Source organism: Triturus cristatus, chromosome 5_1 (genome assembly GCF_964204655.1).
Source record: "Triturus cristatus chromosome 5_1, aTriCri1.1, whole genome shotgun sequence".
Classification (NCBI taxonomy): domain Eukaryota; kingdom Metazoa; phylum Chordata; class Amphibia; order Caudata; family Salamandridae; genus Triturus; species Triturus cristatus.
The window spans coordinates 445,401,006-445,427,432 of NC_140587.1; the positions used below are offsets into that span (position 1 = coordinate 445,401,006).

General features: G+C 38.7%; 1 protein-coding gene across 7 annotated transcripts in view; it reads right to left on the bottom strand.

The window, feature by feature from the left end:
• ESRP1 (epithelial splicing regulatory protein 1) overlaps positions 1 to 26,427 on the bottom strand; it is a 365,555-nt gene that overhangs the window by 277,735 nt on the left and 61,393 nt on the right. For all 7 annotated transcript variants that reach the window (XM_085605242.1, XM_085605240.1, XM_085605244.1 and 4 more), the window contains one exon: positions 3,187 to 3,300. In XM_085605242.1, coding sequence (XP_085461368.1) covers positions 3,187 to 3,300 — 114 coding nt within the window. The remainder of the gene's footprint in view (positions 1 to 3,186; positions 3,301 to 26,427) is intronic.

Genomic DNA, 26,427 nt, shown 5'->3' on the forward strand with positions numbered 1-26,427 from the left:
TTCCTTGCTATTTATTTGAACAGCAGCCATGGGAAACAAACTACAAATTCCAGAATCCCTGGGCCAAATAACCACAAGACATTAAACGAGTCAGTAACAAATACTATGGATATACAGTTTGAACGAAGAGGGCACCTCCTCTTTCTTACTGCTCAGCGTTTAATCTCTCTCCATCTGTTGATGAACAGCCTAGAGCACCATTCCTGCTTTTCTCCATAACACCTCTTTCACTGCCCACATACAGCATCTGTGGCAAGACAACATACAAAGAGTGCAACTGATGACAGTTCGTTGATTCTCTCCCAATTACTTTAGTTCTACGGGGAAAGGATGCTCTTTGCGAAGTTATGATGATGCAGGTTCTTCTGCTATTGGTTTACCCTAACTAGTTGGTTCTTTGATTTGTGGGACCCAACCACGGAATGATCCCTGCTCTCACCATTTACTGTAGGCCCTTAAGACATGAAAGAATCAGCCTAACCTAAACTAATTGTGTTGCACAAAATCTGGACACCAGTTCGGACTAAGATAGAACTTAATATCCTCAGACAATACCTTTGCCCATTACGAATTTATCAAAGTAACGAAAAAGCAGATGGACTTTTAAATATTCTAATAAAAACTAATCTTAGCAGCCAAAATGAAGTATGTTTTACCACAACTCTGGTACATACACCAAAACAGAAAATTGCCACAGCCTGAGCAGTTTGCCAAAAACAAAATCTTAAATGGTGTTGGCCCAATTATATAAAAATATTACTCATAGCAAAGAATGTGAAAGATGGCCCAAATTATGTTGTGCTGGTCAAATTAACGCACGAGATAAAAAAATAAAAAAAAATAAAAAAGAGTAATCTGTTTCATAGGCAACGCGAACAGCCATATCACTGAAGAGACAAAAATGTCTCCCAATTAAAAATGAATAAACTCCATTATTTACATTCTTCCAAAGAAGGGTCTTCAGTCCAGAGTCTTCTGTTCAGGAAGAACTTCCCCAAAGAATTGACAAAGTTAGTCCAGGTACAAATGTTCCTGTAAAAAATGTTTAATAGTCATTTATGCTTTACTGCCAGCAGTTGCTGGGGGTTCCACTCAGGCCCAGACAGAGAACCGAAACCAGCCCTGGCTAACTGCTCGGCTGGCCCCTGGGGGGGTGCAGGAGGGGGGCAGCCGAGCTGTTTGCTAGGGCCTGTTTCAGCAGATTGTTACAGGGGGGTGATATTGCCAGCCCCCCCAGGGGGCCAAACCCGGCCTACATCCTTGCACCGCACCAGGGAAATGCCCGGTGCCCACTACGGCCAGGTCGGCCCTGGATTCGACCCTGCCAGTCACCTTACTATATATGGCAGGACCCAAAATTTTGCTAGAAAGTTATTTCTAGCAGGGACCTACATTTTTCCCCTCAAAAAAGCATTCTGTCAGAGAACGATACAACAGAGGCCAATCCATAGAAACTTAGAAAATTAAATTCCCTCCTCAATTAATGCTGGGAGCAGGGTCGCATTTTTTTTTTACAACTGGGTGAGTATTTTAGAAGATCCATGGGGTTTACATATAGTTTAAGGTTTCGAAATAAAATTCTTTGCACTACAAGTTTAAATTATTCCTCCTCTTCCTTTTTTCTAATATTCACAGTTAATTTCTCAGGAGGTCTAGCCAAAGCAGCAATAGAAACTTGTCTTCCGTATCCACAATGATTTTACAGCCCACTTCCAACACTTCTCAGTTTCTTGTGGATAGACACCTACTATCAATTATCCTCTGTTGCTCTGGCTCGTTTCTCAGCATCTAAACATTTTAACAAATAAAAAAAACTTTTTCTGCTCACCTCAGATCACAGAGTGTCTGTAAGTTGCTTTACATAGAACATATGCTATTCTTTCAAGATCATTTAGGTCCCCAAAATCAGTTCCAATATGCCAGCTCTACTCCAAAACCTAGGCTTTCTGAACAATTTAGAGAAATCACATCTTTCTCCCACACACACACACACTGGAATTCTAGGTTTCACAATGCATTCGGAGATAACAGATACCATTTTTTTTAAATTATTCTTCGTCAAACTGACTATTTTACTTTCTTTAATGTCTTTCAAAAGAGTTTATGAAATCCAAGCCTTGGATATAACAGGTAGGTACTTTACACCATCAGGGAGTTTTACAGGTTACTAGAAGAACTAAAAAGGTTAACAGAACTAACTTCAATCAGTCAGAAGAATATCTATATTTTCTTCCCTATCACAATTGTGTGCTATTCACCGTTTAAAGGAAAATGAATCTAGAACATCAGCTTTAAGATGGTCATTTCCTCAATTACTCATCTCTTTCAAAAGCCCTCTGACTCACATCTCTTCCTGTACATTAGCCAAGTGGGTCGCATTAGTCATGCAATTGATCAGCATGAATGTTTCTTTGCTTGTGGGGCTGTTTCCCAAGTCTGTTTTCTCATGTGTCTTTTAATACCATCGACATGATTTAAACAAGCGTAATATGAGCGCTCAGTCTTAAAAATCATGGTTTTCCTAGATTTAATGACCAAGGTCCTAATTTTAAGAAAGGCATGGAGGAGTGTATTACTCCATCACTGTGATCTCACCACAGATTATAGCCTCCTTTTTACCTAGTTAATACACATAACTTTTTATAATTCCACCTACACTAATACCTCCACTGGTTAATGACTAAGAGGATCCTTCCTTGAAGGTCTAGCATCTGCCTTGTTATAGCATTCTGCGTTTCTTCCTGGTTCAGCGATTTTTGTTTTTTAAGTGAATACCGTAGTGTTTTTACAAAGGTCTTGCAACATTCAGCTAGACATATGTAAAATATTGTTTTTTTCCCCAGACATGCTGCTATGGAATAAATATGACGACATGTACCACAGTGTCTTTAATAAAATGAGGACTTTCCATCTTTGAATCTTGGAAAACCACATTAGTTGAGCCAATGTCCATATTCTATATGGAACGATAATGCACACATTATGTCTGAATTTTAATAATAATAATAATATCCACATTTTGTAAAGCGCGAACAATCACCCGTAAGGGTCTCTAGGCGCTTTGGGCCGTCGGGAAGATTAAGCAAGCTATTGCCCAGAGTCACATGGTGCTGGGCTAATCTCCATGACCTCTTCCATACATACATACAACTCCTCTTTAGAAGCAAAAGATACCAGATGCCTTACCTTTTTAGAAGCTTCTGGGTGTAGAACCTGCCGGATGTGAAGCTGCCCATCAGTGCAAAGGCTGAATGATGTTCCAACCCCGATGTTGAGCTCATTGCTCACAGACTCATTGAACTAAACAGAAAAGGAGACAAGGAAGAGGTCAAATAGTTGATCATAGGTTATAGGCCATAATGGTAAAAAATTCAAGAGATAATAAGAAACATGTGCATCTTTCCTCAAGTCATACAGCACACTAGCAGGTATTACCATATACAAGTATTTAAAATTATACTCTCCAGTTATGTTTGTGCTCTATACATATTGCAACATAAACAAGGAGTTAATAAACTTGATTTGACGTATCACTGCAAGTGGCAAAATAGAGTGAAAATTAAAGATGCTAATATAATTTGCGATACAGAAATTGCCACAGTTAACATTCCAATCTGCAAGTGATTGAGGGGTGGATGGGTAGATGGGGCCAAATAAAGATAGCGGGATGTCTAGGTCCCATCAGGCAGCTCCTGACAAACGTAACCAATATTTACATTATGGAAGATTAATCAGATATAGTGGAATACACTGGCAGTAATTTATAGAAGTTTTCCTGCTCTTTGTATGTATTCTCTCTTTCCCATTGGAAGTACTTCCCAGCGTCTTCAATTGAGTTAGTTTCGGTCACCATTACTTTCCTAGACAGGGGCCAATGTTCTACATTTCCCACCTTTCCCAACATATATGTATAGCTATTTATAATTTAAAAAAAATAATAATAATAATTATACTTCTCAAATTATTAATTTACATTTTTAAAATAGATTACTAAAATTCAACTCTCAAATAAGTTGAACAAAATTTTTTTTACTTTTAAATAGGCATAATTTAAAATGAAATCACTAAAGTATAGCAAACTGAAAAATCTAAATTGAAATATTTCAGTTCAAATTGCTAAATAATTACCCTAAAAAGGTGAAAAAAACTAAACTCCATTTAAATAAATATTAAAACAAAAGCCTAAATAAAACAAAATTAACTTTCCATCTTCGAAATCATCTTTTTAAAACAAGTGTTATAATTAGTAGGAATAAATTGTACTATTCTTACTCCAACCAAAGCAACATAAGGAAAGTGTTGAAAACCATATAATATGAAAATGTTGGGAAAAAAAACAAAATCACAAAATAAAACTTTATCATAAAAATTAAAAAAGTATTTACAATTTTTAGAAACACCCAAATACACATTTTCTCTAAATAATTTGAGCAAAATAATAAAGCATTATTTACCAATTAAGAACAATAAGATATAATAAAAAGCACTTCCTACCCTAATCCCTTACAATCCCCAAAACATTTAATATTTTAAAACAATTAAATACATTTCAAATAAAACAAAAATACCTAAAACACTCAATTAGCAAATGAAAATAACGCATTAAAATAAATCAATTAATTCTAGCAAATAAGTGCACATGGTTAATCCAATAACATTCAAATAATTATTTTTATACAAAATTAAATATGCTAGTTTACATAATTGATAATCTGACCAATAAAAAATACATTTACAAAATTAGTAATTAAATAATTTAAATAATCAATTATCTCATTACCAAATTAGTTTATAAATTGTAAAAATATTTTTAAATGTATAACATACACACATATATATATATCAAGACTCTGCATAGAGTTGAAACGCGTTGTTGTGAGGAATAAACACCTCTTTGGATATCACTTTGGATCTTGGATTTTACTGGTGACGGAGAGCGCAGTACTGGACTTTTGGGGAAATATATATATATATATATATATATATATATATTACCTACTGGCGGTCGCCAGTAGGTAGTTATAGTTAGGACCACGTTTCCATAGGAAAACCTCAACATTCTATTTTGAATAACTTTGGCGCCGGTCGACGAATCCTCGCGAATTTCTCAAAATAGGTGGGGCGCTACGCTCCGCTCCTACCCTGAAAGTCTCGGGGGGATCCGTCAAGCGGGGGCTGAGATAAAAGAGGGGTCCCAAAACGCGTTTTTCCCATGCATTTTTCCATAGGACCTTTAGAACGAGCTACAGCCTGAACGGCTGAACAGAATTACTCAAAATTTGGCAGAGAGGTAGTCCCTAGGTCAAGGAAGTGCCTTTTGTAGGTTTGGTGTAAATCTGTTCAGTAGATTCTGAGAAAATAGCCTTTAAATCAATATATATATCTGAGCCCGCTTACGGTACGCTTACCGTACGCTTACGGTAAGCGTACGGTGGCGTGCGCGAGCGCGATTCTGATTGGCTCTTAGATCTTAGTAAACATTCGAATCGGCCGAAACCAGGAAGCGGCGGCCGCCATTTTGTGTATTTCACTCTGAAAAAAAAGAGTCAAAACAAGGAAAGGGGGCAATGAGGAGAGTTACAGACCCCCTAACAATTGTAAGGGGGTCAAAGAAGGACAGAAAAGTACAAAAAAAACATTTATTGATTTTAAAAAAAATCACGGGGTACGCGTACGGTAAGCTTACGGTAAGCGTACGGTAAAAAAAATTAAAATAAATAAATGAAAAGCAGATTTAAGAGTTTAGAAATTAGGGAGCTCTAAAAAGAGCTGTTGTGTTTATGGAGTCATTTTTTTAGTGGTACCTACAAGTAAGTACCGATGCAGAGTCTAAGGTTCAAGAGGAAGACTCTGTTCCCTTCATCATTGAAGTGCACACCATCTCCTCTATAAATGTCTTGCATGTCGTAACGCAAGTTGTTGTGGTAAATGGCACCCATACCATAGTCACGGAGGAAAGCAGAAACAGATTTGTTGACGTGCTTTCTTGCTTTGTCAATCTGTGGACAGAAATGATTGGACCAGTTCCATTTTTGCCTTTGGCATATGTTGGAAAACACAAAGGCAGTTTTAGGGAAAAGTGTAAACAGTTGTGCAAAGGTGTCCTTCATAAGCATTTCCAGACCTACCCCAGTCAAAGTGCCTAGGTCATTGCCACCACAGTGCACTATTATGAGGTCAGGGTGTTGGATTTGAATGAAGGATTTCACCAATGGCATCAATTGGTGCCACTTTAACCCTCTCTGACCAATCCATTTAATGTCTACATTTGGCAAAGCAAGGTCTCTCACCATATCTGTTTTCTCTGCAAACTTTTCACTCCAGAAGACATAGCTGTGCCCTACAATCCACACTGTGAACATCTTCAAAGGAGAACTGGATGCACTCAGGAGGTGTCTTTCAGTAGAATGGCAATATGAAAAGAAAGACAGTTTGGAAATGGAGGCATACATATTTTTTACAAAACAAAAAGAACTGATTGGCTGTTTCATACCATTCTAGAAAAAAAACTAGGCTGTATGTGAAAATTAATAGAAGCATGTTTTGTATTGGTACAAAAAAATGTGTAACCAAAGAACAGTACTATGGATTTGCTGTTAGGTTTGAAAAGTCAAGCACTCTTGCTCTGTGGAATTGAAACATTGTGTGTCGGACTTCTGACCTAACTGCACACAGCAGTGTTCCATGAGCTGTTGCTATGGTAGCAGGCAGAAGTCAAGTTGGGGGAAGGGTACTAGGCAGAAGTCAAGTTGGGGGCAGGGTACTTTTGGAAAAGGGTTGGTTTTCAACCAATAGAAATGTGTCATTACATTTGAAAAAAAGGGGGAAGCACCGAGATTTGAAACTTACATGTATATGTGTGGAAAAATAGAGGGAAAGTTTGCCATTATCTGGTTCTGCTGAGAGGAGAGAGGTGAACACAACAGAGATCCTGGCTCTGATATTCTGCTGTTTGAGTGTCACATTTCTTTCACAACTAACTAATTTTAAAGGTGAGTTTACAGTTTGAGAGGGGATGTATGTGGTAACTTAAGAAATGAATAATAGAAATGGGAATTGTTTTTGTTGTAGTTACACATGGTGGTTTCATAATGTGTCAGTCTGTAAAAGTGATTTTCACTTGGCCCGAAAAAAAAAGAGCAGTAAGTGTGCTTTCAAATTGGCAAAGAAATTTCGTTTTGGCACTAATGTGAAAACATGACTCTGTGTGCATAGAAGAATTATAGGCAGAGATTTATTGCGTCTTGCTCTGGTGATTTCACAGTTGCAGTAGATGGAAAAGAGGAGCGAATTTTTGGGGGAAGAAGCAGAGGCTTAGCACACACCCATGTGCTTGCCATGTATAGTCATGCACAGTAATTAGAAGCGAGTGGGGTTTTCAGGTTTAAGTCTGTAATGCAAATACATTCAGCATCACTAAGGCTGGTTGCCCCTGCTGGAGTGTAGGCAGTCACAGAGAATACACACGGTGGTGGTCTGAAAAAAAAAACAGCTTGGACATGTGCATTTAAATAAAATTAAAAAAAAGGTTTCAGAATGTGTCAGTCTGTAAAAGTGATTTCAAATTGTAAAAAGAGATTTTCACTTGGCCCGAAAAAAAAAGAGCAGTAAGTGTGCTTTCAAATTGGCAAAGAAATTTCGTTTTGGCACTAATGTGAAAACATGACTCTGTGTGCATGGAAGAATTATAGGCAGAGATTTATTGCGTCTTGCTCTGGTGATTTCACAGTTGCAGTAGATGGAAAGGGGGAGCGAATTTTTGGGGGAAGAAGCAGAGGCTTAGCACACACCCATGTGCTTGCCATGTATAGTCATGCACAGTAATTAGAAGCGAGTGGGGTTTTCAGGTTTAAGTCTGTAATGCAAATACATTCAGCATCACTAAGGCTGGTTGCCCCTGCTGGAGTGTAGGCAGTCACAGAGAATACACACGGTGGTGGTCTGAAAAAAAAACAGCTTGGACATGTGCATTTAAATAAATTTAAAAAAAAGGTTTCAGAATGTGTCAGTCTGTAAAAGTGATTTCAAATTGTAAAAAGAGATTTTCACTTGGCCCGAAAAAAAAAGAGCAGTAAGTGTGCTTTCAAATTGGCAAAGAAATTTCGTTTTGGCACTAATGTGAAAACATGACTCTGTGTGCATAGAAGAATTATAGGCAGAGATTTATTGCGTCTTGCTCTGGTGATTTCACAGTTGCAGTAGATGGAAAAGAGGAGCGAATTTTTGAGGGAAGAAGCAGAGGCTTAGCACACACCCATGTGCTTGCCATGTATAGTCATGCACAGTAATTAGAAGCGAGTGGGGTTTTCAGGTTTAAGTCTGTAATGCAAATACATTCAGCATCACTAAGGCTGGTTGCCCCTGCTGGAGTGTAGGCAGTCACAGAGAATACACACGGTGGTGGTCTGAAAAAAAAACAGCTTGGACATGTGCATTTAAATAAATTTAAAAAAAAGGTTTCAGAATGTGTCAGTCTGTAAAAGTGATTTCAAATTGTAAAAAGAGATTTTCACTTGGCCCGAAAAAAAAAGAGCAGTAAGTGTGCTTTCAAATTGGCAAAGAAATTTCGTTTTGGCACTAATGTGAAAACATGACTCTGTGTGCATAGAAGAATTATAGGCAGAGATTTATTGCGTCTTGCTCTGGTGATTTCACAGTTGCAGTAGATGGAAAAGAGGAGCGAATTTTTGGGGGAAGAAGCAGAGGCTTAGCACACACCCATGTGCTTGCCATGTATAGTCATGCACAGTAATTAGAAGCGAGTGGGGTTTTCAGGTTTAAGTCTGTAATGCAAATACATTCAGCATCACTAAGGCTGGTTGCCCCTGCTGGAGTGTAGGCAGTCACAGAGAATACACACGGTGGTGGTCTGAAAAAAAAACAGCTTGGACATGTGCATTTAAATAAATTTAAAAAAAAGGTTTCAGAATGTGTCAGTCTGTAAAAGTGATTTCAAATTGTAAAAAGATTTTCACTTGGCCCGAAAAAAAAAGAGCAGTAAGTGTGCTTTCAAATTGGCAAAGAAATTTCGTTTTGGCACTAATGTGAAATCATGACTCTGTGTGCATAGAAGAATTATAGGCAGGGATTTATTGCGTCTTGCTCTGGTGATTTCACAGTTGCAGTAGATGGAAAGGGGGAGCGAATTTTTGGGGGAAGAAGCAGAGGCTTAGCACACACCCATGTGCTTGCCATGTATAGTCATGCAAAGTAATTAGAAGCGAGTGGGGTTTTCAGGTTTAAGTCTGTAATGCAAATACATTCAGCATCACTAAGGCTGGTTGCCCCTGCTGGAGTGTAGGCAGTCACAGAGAATACACACGGTGGTGGTCTGAAAAAAAAACAGCTTGGACATGTGCATTTAAATAAAATTAAAAAAAAGGTTTCAGAATGTGTCAGTCTGTAAAAGTGATTTCAAATTGTAAAAAGAGATTTTCACTTGGCCCGAAAAAAAAAGAGCAGTAAGTGTGCTTTCAAATTGGCAAAGAAATTTCGTTTTGGCACTAATGTGAAAACATGACTCTGTGTGCATGGAAGAATTATAGGCAGAGATTTATTGCGTCTTGCTCTGGTGATTTCACAGTTGCAGTAGATGGAAAGGGGGAGCGAATTTTTGGGGGAAGAAGCAGAGGCTTAGCACACACCCATGTGCTTGCCATGTATAGTCATGCACAGTAATTAGAAGCGAGTGGGGTTTTCAGGTTTAAGTCTGTAATGCAAATACATTCAGCATCACTAAGGCTGGTTGCCCCTGCTGGAGTGTAGGCAGTCACAGAGAATACACACGGTGGTGGTCTGAAAAAAAAACAGCTTGGACATGTGCATTTAAATAAATTTAAAAAAAAGGTTTCAGAATGTGTCAGTCTGTAAAAGTGATTTCAAATTGTAAAAAGAGATTTTCACTTGGCCCGAAAAAAAAAGAGCAGTAAGTGTGCTTTCAAATTGGCAAAGAAATTTCGTTTTGGCACTAATGTGAAAACATGACTCTGTGTGCATAGAAGAATTATAGGCAGAGATTTATTGCGTCTTGCTCTGGTGATTTCACAGTTGCAGTAGATGGAAAAGAGGAGCGAATTTTTGAGGGAAGAAGCAGAGGCTTAGCACACACCCATGTGCTTGCCATGTATAGTCATGCACAGTAATTAGAAGCGAGTGGGGTTTTCAGGTTTAAGTCTGTAATGCAAATACATTCAGCATCACTAAGGCTGGTTGCCCCTGCTGGAGTGTAGGCAGTCACAGAGAATACACACGGTGGTGGTCTGAAAAAAAAACAGCTTGGACATGTGCATTTAAATAAATTTAAAAAAAAGGTTTCAGAATGTGTCAGTCTGTAAAAGTGATTTCAAATTGTAAAAAGAGATTTTCACTTGGCCCGAAAAAAAAAGAGCAGTAAGTGTGCTTTCAAATTGGCAAAGAAATTTCGTTTTGGCACTAATGTGAAAACATGACTCTGTGTGCATAGAAGAATTATAGGCAGAGATTTATTGCGTCTTGCTCTGGTGATTTCACAGTTGCAGTAGATGGAAAGGGGGAGCGAATTTTTGGGGGAAGAAGCAGAGGCTTAGCACACACCCATGTGCTTGCCATGTATAGTCATGCACAGTAATTAGAAGCGAGTGGGGTTTTCAGGTTTAAGTCTGTAATGCAAATACATTCAGCATCACTAAGGCTGGTTGCCCCTGCTGGAGTGTAGGCAGTCACAGAGAATACACACGGTGGTGGTCTGAAAAAAAAACAGCTTGGACATGTGCATTTAAATAAATTTAAAAAAAAGGTTTCAGAATGTGTCAGTCTGTAAAAGTGATTTCAAATTGTAAAAAGAGATTTTCACTTGGCCCGAAAAAAAAAGAGCAGTAAGTGTGCTTTCAAATTGGCAAAGAAATTTCGTTTTGGCACTAATGTGAAAACATGACTCTGTGTGCATAGAAGAATTATAGGCAGAGATTTATTGCGTCTTGCTCTGGTGATTTCACAGTTGCAGTAGATGGAAAGGGGGAGCGAATTTTTGGGGGAAGAAGCAGAGGCTTAGCACACACCCATGTGCTTGCCATGTATAGTCATGCACAGTAATTAGAAGCGAGTGGGGTTTTCAGGTTTAAGTCTGTAATGCAAATACATTCAGCATCACTAAGGCTGGTTGCCCCTGCTGGAGTGTAGGCAGTCACAGAGAATACACACGGTGGTGGTCTGAAAAAAAAACAGCTTGGACATGTGCATTTAAATAAATTTAAAAAAAAGGTTTCAGAATGTGTCAGTCTGTAAAAGTGATTTCAAATTGTAAAAAGAGATTTTCACTTGGCCCGAAAAAAAAAGAGCAGTAAGTGTGCTTTCAAATTGGCAAAGAAATTTCGTTTTGGCACTAATGTGAAAACATGACTCTGTGTGCATAGAAGAATTATAGGCAGAGATTTATTGCGTCTTGCTCTGGTGATTTCACAGTTGCAGTAGATGGAAAGGGGGAGCGAATTTTTGGGGGAAGAAGCAGAGGCTTAGCACACACCCATGTGCTTGCCATGTATAGTCATGCACAGTAATTAGAAGCGAGTGGGGTTTTCAGGTTTAAGTCTGTAATGCAAATACATTCAGCATCACTAAGGCTGGTTGCCCCTGCTGGAGTGTAGGCAGTCACAGAGAATACACACGGTGGTGGTCTGAAAAAACAGCTTGGTTTCATAATGTGACAGTTTGTAAAAGAGATTTTCACTTGCCCAAAAAAAAGAGCAGTTTGTGTGCATTCAAATTGGCAAAGAAATTTCGTTTTGTGACTATTGTGAAAAGAAATGTAGTAATATATTTAAATACAATAAAGGATTTTTTTTTTAGTTTTTTTCAGGTATTACTGAAGAACAGTGAACAAAATTTAAGATGCCTACAAAATCTCGAGTTCAAAAAACGCTAAAAAAAAAACTATATTTGAAGACAACTGGAGGACCAAAGTTAGTAGAAGATGCTGATGTTGGGAAAAAGAAAAAATCTTCTGGTAAGCAAAAAAAACAATTTCTAAACAAAATATTCAAAACAAAGAAAAATGTACAAAATGTCTGTTCTCGGAAAAATGTAACAAAACATAGAGAACAGCAAAAAAATGAGAATTTAGTTAATGCAAATATACCTTCTGCAATTGAAAAGTTTAACATAAACAGAAAAACAGCATTTAAAGAGATACGTAGAAAAATGTTTCAGAGAAGAGTTATGTCCAATTTGATAAAGGATATAAAGAAATATAAGCAAAAGGCTAAATATTACAAGAGAAAAAAAGAAATTGAAGCCATTGCAGCAAAAGCATTAGAATTAAAAAGGAAACTATTCATATTAATTTTGAATAGGATGCGTACATTAGATAAAATGGTTAATGTACTGAAATCACAAAGCAAAAGCAAAAGAGTAGTGAACAGAACAAACTTTTGTAAAGTGTTTTTAGGAAAGTGGATGCATAGTTCAAGTAGTGAACCTTTTTTTAATGAAGAGAGCTATTTTCAAAGTAATAGTTTGCTGCATGCAGTTGACACCAGAGGTCGTTCATACGAAGTAAAAAATGGTTGCATAATGGAGAAGGAGATAATGGTTCCAAGAGATGAGGTACAAGTGATGGCAGATGAGGCAATGGGGAGACGTCCTAAAGCCCCAGTGTATGCTTGGAATTGTAGTAGTATTTGCACTGTGCGTCAGGAATCTATTGACAGATTGAGAGTTTCTAAGAGAATATAGTAAAAAAAGTGTAAAACAAAAGATTAAGGTGCTTCAAAGTCTGGATCCATGCAGAGTGAGAGAGAATACTGGTTTGCAGGGTCATTCTCTTGCTTGTCTATCTAGAAAAGTGTGCAATAGTGTTTTCCATCATTTTAGGATGCTGGCTGTTCATCATACTGAAATGAGAAAGTTTGTGAGACGGTTGTATTTTGCCAAAAGTCCAGCAATAAAGTTAAATGAATTGAATAGGGCTCTGTTCCGAGGAACGGTATCAGATGTAGAGAAGGTTGTTGATGAAATTCAGTTTTGTTACTTTGGTCCTGAACAAAACAGTGCAGAGAAGGACACAGTAAATGAGGCAGAAGTGGAAGAGAATGTAGAACCTTGTGTAAGTAAGACATTTAATGATCACATAACAAAATTTGCAATAATCTCTAATGAAAGACCAAATGTTACTTGTATTTGTTGCCGCAGAACTCATTATAGAAAACAAACTAGGAATGTTGATCTCTACAGAAAGAGTGAAAATGAAGATAATTATAAGTGGATGGATTTTGCCACATATATATTTCTTGAAAATTGTTTTGAATTGGGTGAAGATCAGCGTATTTGTAAATACTGCTACAACAAGTTAGAGGAAAATAGAATGCCGACCAGAGCTGTACATAATAATTTAGAATTGGATGCTATTCCTGCTGAACTTTCTGAATTAAATACATATGAGTCTATACTCATTCAATGTGTTCATCCGTTCCAGACCATAGTACGTATGGAGCCCAAAAATGGTAAATTACCTCCTTCAGATTTACTGAGAGGTTTAAAAGGTAGAGTGGTGTATTTGCCCTTGGATTTGAAAAAAAATATGGAAACTATTGATGCGGATACTTTGGAAACTGAACCATTAATTATTCTGGTTAATGGTGTACCTACAAAGAATAAGAAGATTTGGCAGGAGCTGGTAGATGTGCGGAAAGTACAAAGAGCAAATTTGTATTTGAAAAAAAATAACAAATGGTATGAATCAATTTATATAGAAGAAGAAGAAGAAGAAGAAGAAGATTTACAAGGAGACACAGAAACACCAACTGGACAAATTGAAAAAGTGGACAAGTCAAAGGAAGAAGAAATTTATGAACATTTTAGCATACATCCTCTCCATTCGAAAGAAGTTATGGGAGACAATATTGATCTCTTTCAGATGAAGAAAGCAAAAGGAAATCCCGTGAGTGTATGGGAGGAGAGCTTGGAAGCTCGATGTTTTCCCCAGCTGTTTCCTAAAGGAAAAGGAGGACGATACGATGAACGTCCAGAACAGATTCCAGCTTCAGAGTATCGAACTACAAGACTATATGCTGAAGATCCCAGATTTCGACAAAGTATTCCTTATTTGTTCCATCTTTTATTTGAAAGCGACTTGTCTGCACTGTCTTATGCAGTAAATCACATTTTAAAAAGTGGAGTACATTTACAAAATGTGTCTGCTAAGGATTTTATGGAGAAAGTGCAGCACCGAGATGATCATTTGGAAACACAACTGATCAATCTGATGGCTTGTCAGCGTGGGACAAATGAATATTGGTACCGACGCCATGGTGAACTAAAATGCATGTTACGCAATTTAGGAACACCAACATGGTTCCTTACCCTAAGCTGTGCCGAGTACGCTTGGGATGATTTACTGGATTTTCTACGAGAGGCCAATTCAAACATTAAAAACATCGAATACAAGACAGCAGGAGAACTGTGCTCATTGGATCCGGTTAATGTTTGCAGATATTTCAATCATAGATTTGAGGCTATGATGTCCTTCATCTGCAATAAAAAAAATCCACCTCTTGGAGAAGTAGTGAATTTCTTTTGGAGAAAAGAGTACCAGGCAAGAGGTGCTCCTCATATTCATATGCTGCTGTGGATCAAGGATGCCCCAAAGTTTGGAACTGATACTGATGAAGCAGTGTTATCTTACATTGAAGAATATGCAACATGTGCTATACCTAAAAGCACAGAAGAGAACAAGTTAAAGGAGCAAGTTCTACGTTTCCAAAGTCATCGGTGTGGAAAATACTGTCGACGGAAATACAAGAGCAAAGAAAAATACTACACTAAATGTCGATTTGGATTTCCTAGACCTGTTCTTACAAATGGAAGAGTCAACAGTTTTATGTCAGCTGTGAGACATACTATCACAAGAAAATCACCTAAGAATACCTACAACCTTAAAAGAAAAGAAGAATTAAAAAATATAAATGACTACAACCCAGTCATTTTATCCATGTGGAACGCTAACATGGATATACAGTATGTTGCTGACAATTCCATTGCTGTTGCTCGATATGTAACGTCTTACATTACGAAATCAGAAAAAACAGAATTGAAGGAAATGTGGGAAGAGATTTCTCACGAGAAGACTGTCAGTAAGAAGCTGTACAGTTTCAGTTTGAAGATGTTATCGCATCGAGAAATTGGATCCTACGAATGTTCAGATAGGTTATCTTCTGCAAGTCTCTACTCGAAGTCAAGAAGAATAATTTGGGCAAGTTTAGGCCTTGCAGCAATGAGAAATCGGGTACTGAAATCTGTTGGAGAAATTGAATATTTGGCTGAGAATGACCCAGAAAGTACAGACATATTGAAAACAAACATGTTGGACACATATTATCCCAAGAGAAGTCATCATCTGGAGAACATGTGTCTCTATGAAGTGTTACAGAACTACATTTATTCACGGAAAGCTGCAGAAGACATCAACAGTGGAAAATATAAAGTTGTTGGTGAAGAAGGATGTTTGGTGAAGCAAACCAAAGGAAGTTTGATAAATCACCGGAAGCTGAGTTGCGACACTACCGACAAGAAAGAATTTTACTACTTGGCTCTTTTACAGTTGTTTAAACCATGGCGTACAGAGGATGAACTACTGGGAGAATTCCAGAGCTATGAAGATTCTTTTAATGCTTGCAAAGACAGCATACAATGCAGTACATTCTCAACTTATCTGCAAATGTTAAATGAAGAAATTGAACAGGAAACTACAATTGCAGCAGAAATAGCTAGAGACAGTTCTCAGGACAGCCAAAGTTCAGGAACACACAGTCAAGATCCCCTAGGACAACCAATCGTTGAAAATGAAGCATCAATAGCCATGAATGAAGTGGAAACGGCTATGAATCAAGCTCAAGAAGAATTTATAGACTTAGAAAATTTGGAAAGACAACTGAATCAAGAGCAGCAACAAATTTATGAAGAGATCAAAAACAAAATTGATCACGGATTTCTACATATCAAAAAAGAGTGCTCATGCACATCATTTCATCCAATCAGGATGTATGTAAGCGGACAAGCTGGCACTGGAAAAAGTTTCCTAATTAAAGTCATCAGAAGCTACCTAAAGCAAAAAACGGATTCTACTTTGTCTTGTGTGGTTACTGCTCCAACTGGGTTAGCAGCATATAACATAAAAGGAATCACCTTACATCGTTTGCTAATGTTACCAGTGGAGCATGAGAACAAAATACAATTCAACAAGCTAACTGGAGAAGCATCCTTGGAAGTTTCACGAGTATTGAAGAAGATGCAAGTTCTCATTATTGATGAGGTGAGCATGGTATCAAACTTAATGCTTGCCTTTGTGCATTTAAGAATGCAGCAAATTTTGAAGACAGACTATGACGTGTTATTTGGTGGAAAACACGTCATAGTTTTTGGGGATCTTTTGCAACTTACTCCAGTTAAAGGACAACCAGTGTTTAATACTGTGACACATGAAGACACGAAGAAGTCATTGGGAAGCATTGGAAATACAAATATTTGGTCCTTCTTTGAGTACAAGGAACTTACAACTAATATGAGGCAAGCAAACGATGAAGAATATGGAAGTATTCTGAAAGATATCAGGATTGGACTACTCACAGAAGTTGGGAAAAAAGCATTACAGAGTCGGCTGCTACATAATTTATTTCCAAAGGAAGAAATAGTTGCAGAGAAAATATACAAGAATATTGCAGAAAACAAAAGTGTCATCTGCTTAATTCCAACTCTACGTGAATGCTCAATATTTAATGAGGAGCTTTTGAAATTGGAAAAGGAAGACATCAGGAAATTGGAAGCAGTGGACAAAATTGAGGATGGAAGAATTACTGTCACAGTAACAGGCAAACTGAAAAATAAATTGGACTCACTAGAGAAGAACATCTCCAAAACAGCAGGATTAGAAAAAAATCTATATGTTTGCATGAACTGTAGAGTGTTTTTAAGGAGAAATTTGGATGTTGAGAAAGGCTTAGTGAATGGAGCGATGGGAAGAGTTGTGGGTTTTATTAATTATCAGAAAAAAGATGGAATTGAATGTTTAAAAATAATATTTGATCAGATAGAGGAAGTTAAAGACATTTGTCGTTGTTCAGTTCGTTTCATGCTTGTGAAAGACTTATATGTACGTAGGAAGCAGTTTCCGTTTTCACTAGCATTTGCTGTAACTATCCACAAGTCTCAAGGATTGACTGTAGATTGTGCATTTGTGAACATTGGTTCAACTGTGTTCAAAGAAGGTATGGCATATGTAGCTTTGTCACGAGTCAAAACATTATCAGGTTTATTCATGATAGACTTTGATGACTCAAAAGTTAGTGCTGATACAAACTGTGTAAAGGAGTATAATAGATTAAGAAGAAGCTATGCTCCTCATTTAGGTCAGTATCCTGTGTTGGAGAAACGTGTAGTTTCTCGTAAAAGGAGAAATGAGAATATCTGTAATGAGGATGTAGAGAAGAGGAAAAAAAAAGAGGAGTGATGTAATTGCAAACAAAAAGAAAAAGGACAATGAAGAACAGGTTGTAGGATGTCATTTTGAAAATAGCTCTGGTGTCAACTGCTACGCTAATGTAGTGCTGAATGTTGCATTTTATCTGGAAAGTTTGCAAGAGCAGATAATAGTAAATCAGGGAAAAAGATTCTGTTCAGAGCTCAGTCTCCTTTTTCAAAAGCTGAGTAAAGATAAAACTCAAATAGAAAGTGCTACTGATATTAGAAAACTTTTAGATGTATGTTCAGGACGAACACAGTTTTCTCAAAATGAACAGCAAGATGCACACGAATTTTTGATGTATTTTCTTCAGGTAGTGGAAGAAGAAGGAGTTCCCATTGACATTTTTTTTGGTCTCTCTTATAAATGGGAACATAGTTGTGATAATTGTTATAATATATGTGGCTCTATTGTTGATAATGAAAGGTTTATTTATTTGACATTGCCAGAGAGTAAAACAGTCACTTTTGCAAAATTAGTTAAAGATGCTAATCATAGCATGAAATGTGGTGAGTGTAATTCTGACATGTTATCAACATTAATTTTAAGGGAATACGGACAGTATGTAATTTTAATGATGCAACGATGTAGAGCTGATGGATCAAAATTGGATACTTTAATAAAGAAGTTTACAGGACAGCAATTATCAATTTCAGGAAAAACTTTTGTAACTGTTGCAATAATTTTCCATGATGGACCTACTGTTACTTCTGGACATTACACAGTTTATCTAAAATGTGAAAAAGGCTGGACACTGTGTAATGATTCCCAATTGATTCTCAAACAACGTTTGCCTTTTGATTTAGCAAATTCCTATCTAATCTTCCTGAAACCTAAATTTTAGAGAGATTTGGCAAGATCTGGACAAAATAATTTTACCATTTTACTGGATTACCATTGCAATATTGTAGAAAAAAGATTTTTAAAATTATCATTTGGCCTAAAGGAAAGATAACCAATTGTAATGTGGACTTTTTTAATTTTTAATGCAATTTTGAAAAACCAATAATTTAGAGATAATCGGTAACTTCTGCACATTTTAAATTTTGGAATGCTATTGGACTGCCATTGGAAATTTTTTCAAAAATGATTTAAAAAATTACTATTTGGCCATGTGGAAAAGTAAGCAATTCTATTGTGGACTAAATAAATTATTCAAAAATTTTTCGTGAACCAAAATGTTACAGAGAATTGGTGAGATCTGGACAGATTAAACTTTAGAATTTTAATGGTTTTCCCTTGGAAATTTATTCCAGGAAAAAAAAAAAAATACTATTTGGCCTAAAGGAAATAAAATCAGATGTATTTTGGAGTTATTTGAGATATAATTTTGTGATTATACTTCTGAAACAAACATATCAGACGGTATTTTAAAGAAAAAAGTATTGTTTTTAGATGATATTTTTTTAGAATAATATGCATTTCTGTAATGATAAGTTTAAGTGAGAAGAGATTCTGGGCTTTTTTAATACAATCTTTGAGATTGTTATTTTTTTTTGCCCGCTGTAAAATGATGAATGCAATTGCTTTCACAATTTATAGTGAAATGCAATATATTCTGAAAACAGCAAAAATAAGGCAAAAATATTTTTTGGTAAAAAATGTAAATATGTGTACTGTATTATAAAATGGTTTAAAAATATTAATACTTTTTTCTTTTTTTTCAGATCGATATAGAAAATTTTCGGAAACTACAACCATTTTAAAAACTATTTTTAAAAAAAACCAATGAATAAATATTTTTTTGAGTGAGTATGGTAAGTCAATAATAATAATTGTAGTCTCTCAAGGACCTTCTAATGTGATAAATGATTTTTAGTGTTTTTTTTAAAAAATAAAAAAAAAGGTACGCTTACCGTACGCGTACGGTAAAAAAAAATAAAAAAAAGTTTTTAAAAACATATGTAAAAAAAAGATGAAAGATAAGGTTGGCTCTTAAAAGAACCGTTGTGTTCATGCAGGGACAGAGGAAAGAAAGATTGGGAATATTAGACGGTACGACAAGTGTGCTGATCTATTTTACTGTTCACCAGGGAAACACTGGTCTCCCTATAAGTAATTAGATCGTGACAAGTGGCGCACCGTACTTCAACCCTCGCAAACCGAGGGTTAATTTCCAGAGGGCCAGCAAAAGGAGATTCTCCCCCCACAGATGAAGGGCTCACCTGACCTGCAGAAGAAGGAGTCTGCCCTGCAGGTGATGGTCCAGGCTGAGCTGCTGTGGATGTACTGGCTCGTCTTTCTGAAGAGTTACCTCCAAAAAGATGACCATGTGTCCTTCTGTGTACATCCTGGAGGTGTCTCTTCATGGTGTGATTCCCAAAGGAATACTTCCTGTTAGGATTACCTCTAGAAAGTACACGCTTACACAGCTTGCAAGTAACTAAGGGTGCATTCACCTTTTGCTGGCCTTCTGGAAAAGTAAAATAATCCCAAACATAAGAAGGCTTTACTTTCCTCGCTCTCTGCCTCAAGACAGTGCTGCTGGTGCTAGCCTCACTCTCAGAAGAGCTCTGCTGTTCTGCCATCGTATCCCAAAGACAAACCAGCTCCTTCTCCCAAGGGATCACAAGCAGAAATGAGGGGAATGGGTGTGGTGTAGGAGAGTTCTAGAACTGAAAGTAGTTTCAACCAATCAAAAGTTGTGTTTCATGATCACATGACCAACCGTACGCTTACGGTACGCTTACGGTACGCTTACGGCAAAAAGTACGCGTGCGCGTAAAAAAGACACGCGCTTGCGCGCATGCGCATAACAGTCACTCCCCGGCACTTCCGCGTAACGTGCGCGTGTGGCGTAAGCGCGCACGCGTCCCACGCGCAGTACGCGCGGCTACGCAAAGTGCGTAACTATACGCAAGCAGCGTAGATAGATTACGGACGTTGCGTAAACCGTACGCTTACCGTGAGCTTACGGTACGCGTACTATAAAAAAAAAAAAAAAAAAAAAAAAAAAAAAAAAAAATCTGGAAATAAATTTTACATGTTTATTTTAAAAAATATATATAAAAAAAATATTTAAGGATTTTAAAAATTTAAGCATAGTCTTTATAAAAGATAAGAAAATTAAATTAAAAATATGTTTGAAAAAAATGAAGAATAAAAAAAAAATAGCATTTAAAAAACCTTGCAAATTCACTGAAAAAACCATGGGTTTCACACACGTTATAGTTAGGAATTAGCATTTAAAAAACCTTGCAAATTCACTGAAAAAACCATGGGTTTCACACACGTTATAGTTAGGAATTAGCATTTAAAAAACCTTAGAAATTCACTGAAAAAACCATAGGTTTCACACACGTTATAGTTAGGAATTAGCATTTAAAAAACCTTAGAAATTCAGTGAAAAAACCATAGGTTTCACACATGTTATAGTTAGCTGGACATTTTACTCGTAAAAAACCAATGAAATTGCCCCGTTATAGTTAGTTCAGCTAACTATAACTCGCGCGCCCGCAATGCACTGCTGATGACGTCACATATTACATCACTCATGACATGGTCAGTGACATCACTCATGACATCACTGATGACATCTCAAATGACATCACTGATGACATCACTGATGACATCATCCTTGTGATAGAGTGGCAGACCTCCTCTCACCTTAATATAAGCTTTGATACACACATTCAAAAATAGAGACTAAAAATTTCAAAACAATGGACATACCAATACCAGTTACAACAACCTCTTCAGTAATTCTAAGATCCACATACACATCCACTCATTCACCAACAGTCCTATACAGTCACTCATACATGTACTCACTCATCATATGTACTCATACATCTATACATCCTGTTACACAATGCCACTCATCCATAGAGTTACTCACACACAGTCACTCATGCTAATAAAGAATAAAACATACATTTACTTGCATATACAGTAATACACACACCACCATACTTACTTCTACGGAAACTTACACATACTTAGTCTTTTAAACAATCACTTATAGAAACACATACTTATTCATACAGGAACTCTTTCAATCTCTCCCTCTCACATATACTCACATATATACACCAATAGTCACATATACTAGTTTAAAACATATGTAGTTACTCCTGAAGACACTATTGAGACAGTCATTCACTCACTAACACACCCATACACACACTCATCCACCCATACAGTCCTGCACACATACTGTCTTCAACACATACAAACAGTGAGTCACTCATTCATGCATCTATGCACTACGTAATACCCCCCACCGTACCATACAGACACTCAGACTGATACTCAAAAAAACAACTAATAACCTATATAGACACCCATGTAGCTACTCACCAACCCATGCAGCCACTTATACACAAAGTGAGAGATACACTTAATCAGTCAGTTACACAATCAATTTTTCAAAAACAAATCATCCATTTAGACACTTATATACCCATTTATTCTTCCATCGACCTTGAGATATACATATATAAAACATATTTAATTTTCAGAAAAACACACATTCACTGGATGATGTCATCAGTGATGTCATCAGTGATGTCATTTGAGATGTCATCAGTGATGTCATGAGTGATGTCACTGACCATGTCATGAGTGATGTAATATGTGACGTCATCAGCAGTGCATTGCGGGCGCGCGAGTTATAGTTAGCTGAACTAACTATAACGGGGCAATTTCATTGGTTTTTTACGAGTAAAATGTCCAGCTAACTATAACATGTGTGAAACCTATGGTTTTTTCACTGAATATATATATATATATATACATACACACACATACATATACATACATATATATAAAATCTACTGGCGGTCGCCAGTACATAGTTATAGTTAGGACCTATTTTCCATAGGAAATCCGCAACATTCTATTGGGAATAACTTTGACGCCGGTTGACGAATCTTCGTGAAATTTTCCAAACTTTTGGCCAGCTCCGCTCCTACCCTGAAAGTTTCGTGGTGATTCGTCAAGCGGGGGCCGAGAAAAAAGTGGGGGTCTCAAAACGCGTTTCCCCATGCAATTTCCCATAGGATCTGTTGTCGCAGCTACAGCCCGAACTGCTGACCGGAATTACACCAAATTTGGCAAAGAGGTAGTCCTCAGTTCAGACTCGTGCCTTTTGCTTAAATGGTGTAAATCCGTTCAGTAGTTCCTGAGAAAATTAGAGATAAAAGTACATGAATTTAAATCACGGGATGTGCATCCCGCTAATGAAAAAAAAACGAAGCGCGGTTCGTTTTGATTTAGCCCCTGGGGGGGCCAAGTCCCGGGGGCAATTTCTTTATTATAATGGGGGGCCCAGAGGGGCCCCCCAGCCCCGGGGACCGCCAACCGGGGCTTTAATTAATGTATGCGGGGGGGCTCATGGGCCCCCCGCAGCCCCGGGGACCGCCACCCCCCGGGGCTTAATAAATAAATAAAATACCTGTGTGGGGGGCTCGAGCCCCCCCACCCGCCCCGGGGACCGCCACCTCCCCGGGGCACTAATTATTTAAAGTAGGGGGTCTATTACGGACCCCCAAGCCCCGGGGACCACCACCCCCGGGGCTTTAACTTAATGGGAGGGGGGCCGTGCGACCCCCCCCCGGAGCCAATGATGGCCCTGGGGACCGCCACCCACCAGGGCCGACTCCTGCAGTGTCCCGGGGTGCCCACCCCCGGGACACTGCTGTTTGCTATAGCAGGGTGGGAGCCTCGCGGCTCCCATCCTGCCATAGCAAACTGCTTTGGTATTTGGAAGAGAGCAGGAAACCTGCTCTCTCTTCCAAAGACGATTGCTTTTCCACACGGGGAGCAGCATGTTAGCTGCTCCCCATGTGGAAAAGCAATGCCGGCTCCCGTAGGACGCGGGGAGCCGGCGGGGTCGTGGGGGGATTGGTGACCCCCCCACAGCCCCCAACGGAGGCCAGGCCCCAGGGGATGGGGTCCCCAGGGCCATAAGTGGCCCAGGAGGGGGGCCACGCGGCCCACCTCCTGAAAAAATAAAAATAATCACATTTTTTTTTTAAATGCCCCGGGGGATGGGGTCCCCGGGGCCACAGGAGGGGGGGCTACGCAGCCCTGGTCCATAAAAAAAATAAACACTTTTTTTTTTTTTAAAAAGGGCCATGCCCCGGGGGATGGGGTACCCGGGGCAAATTATGGCCTGGGGAGCGGTGTCACGCGGCCCCCGGCCCGTTTTTTTTTTCTTTTTAAATCAAAATTGGGGGCAGGCCCTGGGGGATGGGGCTACACAGACCCCCTTCTAAAAAACAGAGGGAAAAAAAAAAAAAAAAAAAATGATCAGGCCGGAGGCCACGCCCCCTCCTTACACCACTCTGCAAACGTGCCCCCTGGAGCGTTTGCAGAGGGGGAACGAATTCCCCTTCAATACTGGGGGTCCCTGGGGGCCAACTAGCCCACCAGGAACCTTCAGTATGCGCCAGGGGGCTGCGTTGCAGAGAGGTGTAATGAGGCCACGCCCCTTTGTACACCTCTCTGCAACGCAGCTCCCTGGCGCTTACTGGAGGTACCTGGTGGGCTAGTTGGCCGCCAGGGGACCTCAGGATTCAAGGGGACTTAATCTCCCAATTTACAACGCGCCACGTTTGCACAGTGGTGAAGGTAGGGGGCGGGCCTGAGGTGAGATCTGTGCAAACGCGCACTGTGGCGCGTTTTAAGTTGGGCAATTCATTCCTCTTCAATCCTGAGGGTCCCTGGGGACCAACTAGCCCACCAGGTACCTCCAGTAAGCGCCACGGAGCTGTGTTGCGGAGTGTTGTAAAAAGGGGTGTGGCCTTTGAATAACTCTCTGCAATGCAGCTCCCTAGCGCATACTGGAGGTACCTGGAGGGCTAGTTGGCCCCTAGGGGACCACAGGATTGAAGAGGAATTAATTCCCCAACTTAAAACACGCCACAGGGCGCGTTTGCACAGGTCACCTCAGGCCCCTCCTCCTTCCTTCACCATTGTACAAATATTCCTCTAAAATCAGCCGAACTACGAATTCCGATTTACTCACCTGATATCAGGAGAGAACCCAGGGCTGCATCTTTTAAACCAGCACTGACCCTGAAAAGTAGTAATTCTAAGCATACTTACCAGTAACTCGTATTTCCTTCCATAGGAATCCATTGTATGGTTTTCACCAGAAAATTTTCTAAGTGTCGAGTTTTGAAACGTACAAATATGCCTCTAAAATCAGCCGAACTACGAATTCCGATTTACTCACCTGATATCAGGAGAGAAACCAGTGCTGCATCTTTTAGCCCAGCACTGACCCTGAAAAGTAATTCTAAGCGTACTTACCAGTAACTTGTATTTCCTTCCATTGGAATCCATTGTGTGGTTTTCACCAGAAAAGTTTTTAAGTGTCTATTTTCACAAACTAAAAATATTCCTAAAAAGTCTGTATGACAAACACATTCTTTCAACTGTTTACAGGAGGTTGGCCAGTGCTGGATCCAGGATCCACAACGGAGTTAGAAAAAGTAACTATAACACTACTTACCTGCTAAGTGAATTTTCTGCCATAGGATTACATTGGTGATTCTATGGGGAAGAGTTTCTAAGTGTCAACTTTTAAAATACAATAATATTCCTTAAAAATCACTACTGTAACCAAAGCGCTTTTACTCAACTGTTTACAGGAGATGCCCAAGGACTGAATCTAGGATCCAGTCCTGTGGTTAGAAAAGTAATCCATAAAGTAACTAATTGCATTTAACTAGAAATTCACATTGAGCTCAATGTTGCTTTGTGTTTGAAATTGTGTTGCCCATTGCAACAACTGTAACTACTGTACATGGGTTGATGCTGCGCAGCAGAGAAAACAATTTATGAGAGTAGAGGCTCCCCCAAGAAATGGGATAAAGTGAGGAACCAGTGGGATGTATATTGGAACGCATGAGGGGAAGTTAGAGTACTTAGACAGGAGGGGGTGGGAGACTAGGGATATATCGGGTGGGGGTCCTCTTAGAACTGTTTGTTAACTAACTCGCAAATGACAATATTCCACAGAAGTGTAAAATATGATATATATGTAATACCAACCAGAGAATGAAGTAATGCTGTGTACTAACGCTGACGTTTCTTTAATAAAAAGAAGTTTAAAAAAAAATATGTTTTCCAAAAAGATTTGCAATTCGACTATCAATGTATCAGAGAGAGCATAAGACAACTTCAACAGTAGAGGTTAAAATATCAAAGTCAAGACTTAATGAACAAATTAACAGCTGAAGCTTGACAGGAAGTGCACCATGATGGTGACAGGGGTGACAAAAGAGAATAAACTCCAGGGAACAACTTCCTAAGCAATTGTGTTGGTTCTTCTCATTGCTACAGAGTCCCATTGCCATGCATATGATCTTGAGTTAGTTGACAAGAACATACATCTCCCACTAGCAAGTTGAGAGGATGATAGTAAAAAGGCACAAGGTCTGCCTTAGTATTTCCTGAAAGTAAAGCCCGCCAACTTCATCATCAGATAGAGGGAGTAGTCTTGGTATCCGGTGTAGGGTAAATCAGTCCCTTGGGATCTCTAGTGCATTTCAGAGGTCAGACATGTAGGCGACGGCATTGAAAAAGAGCAGAATGAAACTCTCAAATACTATTCATAAACTACAGTATTCACCAGTAATGCTGCAAGGTAATTACCTACTGCCCCAGGACCCAGATAAAAAGGTCTCATGCTGCCTTTTTCCCCAGTACATAAAATGTTTGGGGGAGCTTAGCAAAAAACTCAACAAAAGTAGTGAGCACCATTAAAGAAAAACACCTAGACAGGACCCCTAACTAAGATGGGAAATTCAACAGGGTGGGCAAACACCTTGACTCACTGTGGTCCACTGGGTGTGTTGTAGCAATGGTACAATGGAACTAGGAGACTTGCAAATAATCCTGCCTTTTAGGTAATAATTTCGGGCAGGGCCCACAAAATGGTGACATTTCCCTGGGAATGGCAGTCACCTGGTCTTGCCACCAGGATCACT